We start from the raw sequence: 8,063 nt of genomic DNA on the forward strand, positions 1-8,063 counted from the left end.
TGGTGATGGAAGTGGGTCTCCTCCTTACACACTTACCTGTGTCGACCCTGCCGTAGTCCACAAAGATCTGCAGCATGACAGAGCCCAGCAGGTACCCAAAAGCTGGTCCAAATACAGAGATGGCAAACAGGATGGCTGGAAATGGAACAGGGGAGAGGAAGTTGAGAGGCTTGAGAGAGTTTGGTGGCCTCAGATTCCTAAGCTGAGGGGGATTCCTGAGGTGTCACCCCATCTGCCCCCTGACCCTTACAAGTCCACATCTATGGCATCTCTAGGAAGGAAAAAGCCACCATTTTAAAGCTGCTAGCCCAGGGACTGGCCTGTGGGTAGAAGGCTAATGGCCCAAGCAGCAGCTTGTGAGGCCAATGAGCCTGTGGAGCTTGTTTGTCTGGTCAGGGGTGTGGGTCCTGAGGATGCTGAATGTGGCTGATTCTAAGGGAAAGTTTTGGGCATTGAAGTGGTCATCCACAATCTGCTTTGTGTGTGTTTCTTTGAGGCCAACCCAGTCCCTGTCCCTGAGGACACGAGTGCCCTGGTGTATGTCTAGAGGACTGGAGAACAGCAACAGTTGCTGTTGGTTGAGGATTTTTACCCTGTGCGTGGCACAGGGCTAAGTGGTTGCATACATTATCTCATATAATCTCACAGCCGCTCAGTGCAACAAATAATGCTAACTTCATTATGCAGGTGAGGAATCTGGGGCCCTGGAGTTCAGCTATTTGACCAGGAACACATAGCTGGTAGGAAACAAAACTAGCATCGGAACCCAAGTCTGTGTGACCCCCAAACATCTGCACTCATTTGCTCAATTGGGAGAGAAACAGGGTCAGCCCTGGATTCCACCCTCCAGGGGGCTTTGCAAGGACTACTTCAGGACCTGACCTCCCCTGCTCCTTGCAGCCCTCTTCACGCTCACAACTCACAGATGTACAGGGGTGAATTGTTGGGCTCTGCAAAGTCGTCAACGTAGGAGATCCCAAATGGTTGAATGGGCACTGTCCCAATACCGGCTAGCAGCTGGGCAACAACCATCAGGCCCCACATGCTAGTGGTCTCCTTCCGGGTGTCCTGGATCGTGCTATGGCATTTATTGGGGGGCAAGTCTTGCTTGTGCTTCTGACAGAGCTCGGCCTGGAAGTGGCTGCTGTTCCCTGCAATGAGAGCACATGCCAATTGTCACTATCCAGGTCTCCTGGTTCCCCTAGTTGGCCTCTAGACTTGGCTTCTCTTCCAAGTCTCTCGGGGAAGGGCCAACCCTGGGCCAGAGGCTGTGCTGACAAATGCGGATGGTCTCTGAGGACCACGTCCTTCTGTTTGGGTCGGTAGAGAGACTCTACAAATAAAGTTGAGTGTGGCCCCATCCTCCAGAAGGAGCCTGCTCCAATGGGAGAGGATTCTTTCTTTTGTGGGTATCCATTCTTTTTCTTCTCTGGGGCCTGTGAGGAGTTGAACATGGAAGAGTCAACACTCGTCCCTGTAGGAAGGGGTCACCCAGCTGGAAAAGGGTGAGGACAGATAGAAACCCAGATCATTGATTGGCCTGTGCTCAGCTTTGGGATTCTGCCCACCCCCCAGGTGTGGCCCCCTCCATGAGGACAGAGGTCATTTTGTCGTAAAGAAGATGGTGTCAACTCCAGCCTGGGATACATCCCTCTGGATCGTGACTCCCAGAACTGTTCCTCCTAAAATAAGCCTGGTTTTGCACCACACTGGAGGACTTACTGCCAAAGACAGTTAATGTCCGTACCATACCTGGGCAGCTCTCCAAAGTCATAGAATTTTCTGAGGCTGGAAGGGACTTTCAGACCATCTAGTTCAAAGCATCATATTACAGATGGGAGAACTGAGGCTATAGCCAAAGGAGCTAGGCTGCACCTTGAAGCCCTCTTGTGAGGGTCCCAGACACCCCCAGTATGGCCTGCAGGCTGGCCCTCGTGTCTGTGGGCACCTGGCCAGTCTGGGGCCAGCACTTCCACGCCTCTGCTTTTAATTTGGCCAGCACTAAACAATTAGCACTGCAGAGCTCTCCAAGGCCTGGAGGGCTCTTGAGAGTTTGTTTCCATGAGATCCTTTTTTTGTCCTGCCTTGTCCAAGCCAATGGAAACCACTGACATCACCCATCTTGCTCTGTAGGGTTGTTCACTTAATACTAATGCAATTCAGTTTAATTTTCATTTGTGCTGCTCTCAGAAAGGGCATGGCCCTGAGGTAGGTGGGCTTTACAGTCCACATCAAAGGAAAATGAGAGTTGGACACTGAGGTTGCTTCTCACATTGGGCTCTGCCCAGGGCTGATGGGCTCAGTGCTGTGCCCTAATGGTGAGGCTGAGGGGAGAGAGGGTGCTTTTTCCCTTTTCATTGTCCACCTCCCTCCCCACATTTCATCTAGGCTGGTTCCCCATTGCCAGTTCTCTACACTGGCATCTGTATAGAACATGTTTGAAAATTCCTGGCCCAGGGGACTCCCTCATCAATCAGGAAAGCATGTCTGAGGATAAGTCAAGGCATCTGTCTGATCAAGGTCATCTAGACCTAACATCAGCTATAAGCAGGGGACTTACTGAAGATAAGTCCATACTGAAGATAAGCCTGCAGTGCCAGCTTTGTAAAGGCAGAAGATACATTTAAACTTCTCCAGGGATGGAGGAGCAAGGATTGAAAGAGAATTCTCACACCTCTAGCCAAATTCAAACACATGAGCTCTCCTCCCTCACACTCTGTGGGTGACTAGGACTTTACCTCTACACACTTACTTCCTCCCAGGTTGAGGTATTCTAGAAAGGAGCGGCTGCTGGGAATTTGACTAAAATCTGGGACTACAAGATGAAATAAATGCATAGTATAAGGAGTCAATGGAGTATAGGGAAATTGGCTTTAACCCTAGATAGCTGTGTGACTTTGAGTGAGTTACTAAACCTCTCTGAGTCTTAGTTTCCTGGTTACAGAGATTCTCCCTATGGGTCATTAAAGAGCTTGAAGGAGACCCAGGCTTGAGAAGTCAGACCCCACTGGTCAGTCAGCAGATGTAGTAGCTGTGTCCTGACCTTCTGAAGGGTGGCTGATGTGACTCAGCAATGCTGCCAGGGTTCCATCCTCAGAACAGTCACATTAGTCTAGAAGCACAGAATTGTAAAATTCTCTCTTCCACTGAGAGAAACCACAGAGTCTGTCTACCCTACTTCCACTTCACTCAGGGCCTCTTCCATCAACACTGACCTGTGTCCAATAGGCAGTAACAGGGGTGTGGTGCTGGCAGACTCAAGCAGATCCTCAGGAGGAGGTCTGGGCAGTTATGGGTAGGTGAGGCCAACAGATGTTGGAAGGGCTGGACTGGGAGACTGGGATCTGGGTTCTAGCCCTGAATATAACACTTCCTATCTTTGTGACTGTGACTTTGAAAGGTCTCCAAGGATTCTAGGGAGGGGCCGAGCATTGCAGAAGGTGAGAAGGCTGCTGGTCCACATGGCATCCAAGGGCCGTGAAGGGCAGAATGTTAGTGTCAGGCTCACTGCTTACTCCCTGCCCTCAGTGCAGTGGTCACAAAGAGAAGTGTTTACACATCACTGCCCATGCTAGAATGATTGATGGGGTGAGTACCATAACGCTTATATCCTTCCCGTTGCTATTGAGTGAATTCTGACTCATAGTGACCTTAAAGCACAGGGCAAAACAGTCCCATAGGGTTTCCAAGACTGTAAATCTTTATGAAAGCAGACTGCCACATCTTTCTCCCCCAGAGCTGCTAATGGCTTAGAACCACCCACCTTCTGGTTAGCAGCCACGTGCTTAACCACTGTGCCACCAGGGATCCTTCCCATGCCTTTATCAAGACCAGTGGGCATGCTCAGGAAGGAGTGCTGAGTAGGCTGCTGGACCTGGGAAGGGCTGAAACACTTACACAGACCCCTGATCCAGATGGCCGACCAACCTGATGCAGCTGAGCAGTTGCTCACACAGATCAACATGGTGCACTTCTCTGCTCACTTCCCTGAGCCAACTTTGATTAAAGGGCACAAATATACTTTGGGTCCATAAACAAAAGGGCTGCTAACAAGTTTTCAAATGCACATTTCTTCCAGAAGATTCAAACAAATTTCTGGTACATTTTGTACAAAGAGATTGAGCAAAATCTAACATTCCCTAAAACCACAGGCTGTTGTCATTCACAAGTATATTTGGCTGAGCTGCCTTCCCATGACATGTTGTCCCATAGGTTATGGGGTGGCAGGGCCAGATCTATGTCACATGCAAGAGTAATTTAAAGACCACTTGAAGTCAAATGATGACACTGGGAAGAAAGTGCAAAGAATCAGCCCCTCAATGACCAGCTTGAGCTATGGCTCCTTACACCCCTATCACCCTCCTGGCTCCAATGAGGATGATGCCTGCTTCACTGGGGGGAAAACATGAATGCTAAGAGTCCTGAAAATAAATGGCCCTGGACCATTCATTGTTTAGTTACTCAGTTATTTGCCCAATAGTGGCTGTGGGTGGGCATTCTGCTAGGGTGGGAGACATAGAGGTGACTGAGACAGACACAAAGCCTTTGGACCTGATCATCAAACAAGCAACGATAATATTGTCTTGGACCTGCTGAGCCCAGGGAGCATTTGGAAGAGGCACAAAACCTAGTATTATGTGGGTGAGAAGGGTTCTTGGAGACAGTAGCCTGTAGTCTGAGATCAGAAGAATCAACAGGAGTGAACAGAAGTTTGAGGAGGAGAGAGGAACAGTATGTGGGAGGGTGGGAAGTGTGTAGGCACCCTCCACAACGTGAAATAAAGCCCAATTAGGGTAAGGTGTGGCTACTCCTGTAAGGCTTATGTCCTGGGTAGGGAAAAAGGATTGTATTCTAAGAAGATGGAAAACCCCAGAAGGTTGAAGATCATCAAGGAGACAGTGTAATAACAACACATCGGTAGGATTAAGACCAGTTTTTAAGGCTCATGTACAAGGTGGGGAGTTGACTCAATCAGGAGGTACTTAGGTAAGGAAATAGCTGACACTGCACATGGGATGGGGAGAAGAAGGAGCTGCTGGCTGGTGTGGACGGTGAATGCACAGCCCAGAGAGGATGTGTGTAAGATACACAGGCCAGGTTTGTTACACGAGACCCCACCAGTTGCCATCAAATTGATTCTGAGTCACGGCAATTCCATGTGTGTCAAAGTAGAACTGCTCCACGGGGTTTGCAGTGGCTGATTTTTTGGAGGTAGTTCACCAGGTTTTTCTTCCATGGTGCCTGGGGTGGACTCAAATTAACTGTTTGCACAATCCCAGGGCTCTGTTGTACAAGAGTAGGGGGATGAGAAATACCTCTGGAGAAACAAAGGGCCGGAGAGTGAATATTTCTTTTAAGAGTGCTAGTTCTTGATTTTGCTGATTCTCGTTGTTTTACTAAGTTCACATTTATTAGACCATTGCTGCTGGCTTGGCTGGTAAAATTACTTTGGTGGGACATTTAATGATCATTGAAGATCGTAAAAATGTTGACTGCCTTATTAAGTCTTTATTAAGTCTTTACATGGCATGTTGCATGTCATGCCAATGCCATAGAAATGCTCATGAAATGTTACCCAATGAAATGTCCAAGAAGCAAAGAGCTCCAGGGATGATTTGACTGTTATCATTAACTTTAGAAATGTCCAATTACAAGTTAAAAGTGGCTTTTATTAAAAAATGTTTATTTAAAAAAATAACCAATTGGCTCCAATTAAATCCAAGTTTAATGAGGTCTTCTTTGTCTAGTCTGCATTCCAAATTGATTCAAGATCTCTTAACAAAGTCTATTTTCATGATGTCAGTCCTGAATGGGGCCCAAACCCATTCCCAACAGGCTCTAATATCTGTCTGACATAAAAGAAGACAGCAGTTAAACGTAACCACGAAGGACAGGTTTCTTTCATCTGATGACACTTCCCTCATGGAAGCAGCAGTTGTCTGGCCTGCAGACAGGGAGGCTTTGAGCCCTGGAACCAGGAAGAAAAGGACATGGGAGTGGGTAGGGCCTATTCACAAAACACCCTAATCCCCACTTATCCTTGGCTTTATGTAGGGATAGGTGTATATTTCAGAGTCAGACATAGTGTGGGCTTCCCAGAACTCATGCTTGGGGTCTCTTGTAGTGGGTGACCCTGGGCAGTTCACCTGGTAAGAGTGGGATCTTCTAGAATCTAGACATTTAAGAACTTTTCTTTAAAATAAGAGTACAGGGACAGATGAGTCCAAGTGAGGAGAAAAAGGGGAAGACAAGACTTTGCCTCAAAGGCACCCCATGGTCAGCCCTCTGATCCAAGGTCTATGACAGAATATAACCCTGGTGGACAGAATTAGGGGTTTGGCTTTATTTGCCCCATTCCACCCCTCTCCTTTCTGGAGTAGATTCCTCAGCTTTCTTCAGGAGCTCAACCCAAGTGAGAGAAAACTGTGGCATCATTAGGGTTGGAGTCACCCAGTATGGTAACTCATGGTGTTACCCCCACCCCCCAACAACCATGGACCTCCTCCCATACCAGACCATACAGAATCCTTAGTAATGTTTATTGTCCATTTTAATCATAGAATAATGTGATAAATATAGTTTTAAATTCCTTAAAATGTAATATTTCTTAGATTATGTGAATATTAACACCAAACTAAAACAATCTTTCTCCACTGAATTACATTATTAGTTACATTATTTGTAACTGAGTTGGAAGACTTTCTGAATTTTTCTCCTTCTTTTCCTTTAATTATTACTTCATTCTCAAAAAGTTATTGATATAGGTTCACAAATACTACTGACCATAATATTGTAGCTAAAACACCAGAAAATTTGACAAAATCATGTGATTCAAAGCATGTAATTGGGTAATAATGACAGCTCTGATCAGAGAACATTAGAAGGTTGAAAAAGTAAACTAGCATAGAGTTTTAGCCTTGTAGATACAGTGATACATGTGAGCTGGGCTTATGAAAAGGTTTTTTGCTGTTGTAACTAAATGTAGGGATATTTTAATAAAAATTAATAAATTTCTGCTGAACACTGCACAAAAATTTGATACATAGTCATTTTGGTGTCACCCCCTCTGACAGTATCACTCAGTGTGGTCTGCATCCCCCTAATAACGCTACTGAGGAAAGACACAGCAACATCTTACCATTTCTCAGGATTTGCAGCAAAGGCCTTATCACAACTACTCTCCTTTTAACTCAAGGAAGCACATGGCCTCCTCCTCAAAGATTACTAGATCCTATCTTCCCACCATGTCAAATCCTGTGGTGAGGTCAGAGAAATGCCGTTTTCTCCAGCCACGATAGCCTCCAGAGGCCACCTGCCCACCCAAGGTCGGCTGCCTCCATCTTGGAAGGGTTCACTTCACAGAGGTGGGAGAGGGGAGTCTCCTTTTAGCTGAATGTCAGTCTGTTTCTCATCGATCTGAGGCAGACATTTAGAAGGCTTAAATTCCTCAGAGCACATTCTTCTTCCCTCAGGACAGGAGAGGCCTGGCTTCGCCAGTTTTCACAAGGCTGGGAAATGCTAACTAGAAACAGGCCAGTACCTCTCCCCTCCTCCTGCTACCCCAACCCCACCCTAGCTACACAAGAGTCAACTCTCTGACTCATCCCCCAATTTATAGATGCAGAATTTTAGTTCTAATTTCTGAATCCATTAGCAGATTGGAAAATATAGGAGACCTCCATCAGAAAGATCTACTTTCCTTGAATGGGTTCCATGACAATAGGACAGATCTTCAAAGATGCAGATTCTTTAAAGATGCATGTTTCATGTCTTCTTTTCACCCGTGTGTCCTGGCTGAGCCAGCTGGAAGGCTGTCAAGGGTATGATAAGAGCTCTTTGCACAAAGCCTAGATTTAGAATAGAGAGTGCCCTGGAAGTCAAGCCACATAAGAAGGCTATGACTAGTGGGGCTTTCCTTTGACTGGTCATTCTAGTCATTTTGGCAGAGGAAAAAGAAGAGAATTCTGCAAAGTAACAAGAGGGTTTAAGTCTCTGTTTAAGTCATCATACTTGGGTAGAGCCACCCATTCCTAAGCTAGTGGGTCAAATGGGGATGATGTTTT

General features: G+C 46.5%; 1 protein-coding gene across 1 annotated transcript in view; it reads right to left on the reverse strand.

The window, feature by feature from the left end:
* The window catches only part of SLCO2A1 (solute carrier organic anion transporter family member 2A1), a 120,349-nt gene that overhangs the window by 25,153 nt on the left and 87,133 nt on the right, over positions 1-8,063 (reverse strand). Inside the window, exons 4-5 of the mRNA XM_007937015.2 lie at positions 924-1,151; positions 37-135 (exon numbers count right to left, since the gene is read on the reverse strand). Of these exons, the coding sequence (XP_007935206.1) occupies positions 37-135; positions 924-1,151 (327 nt within the window). The remainder of the gene's footprint in view (positions 1-36; positions 136-923; positions 1,152-8,063) is intronic.

Source organism: Orycteropus afer, unplaced genomic scaffold (genome assembly GCF_000298275.1).
Source record: "Orycteropus afer afer isolate SDZICR_OR568_19922 unplaced genomic scaffold, OryAfe1.0 scaffold00003, whole genome shotgun sequence".
In the NCBI taxonomy this organism is placed as follows: Eukaryota; Metazoa; Chordata; class Mammalia; order Tubulidentata; family Orycteropodidae; genus Orycteropus; species Orycteropus afer.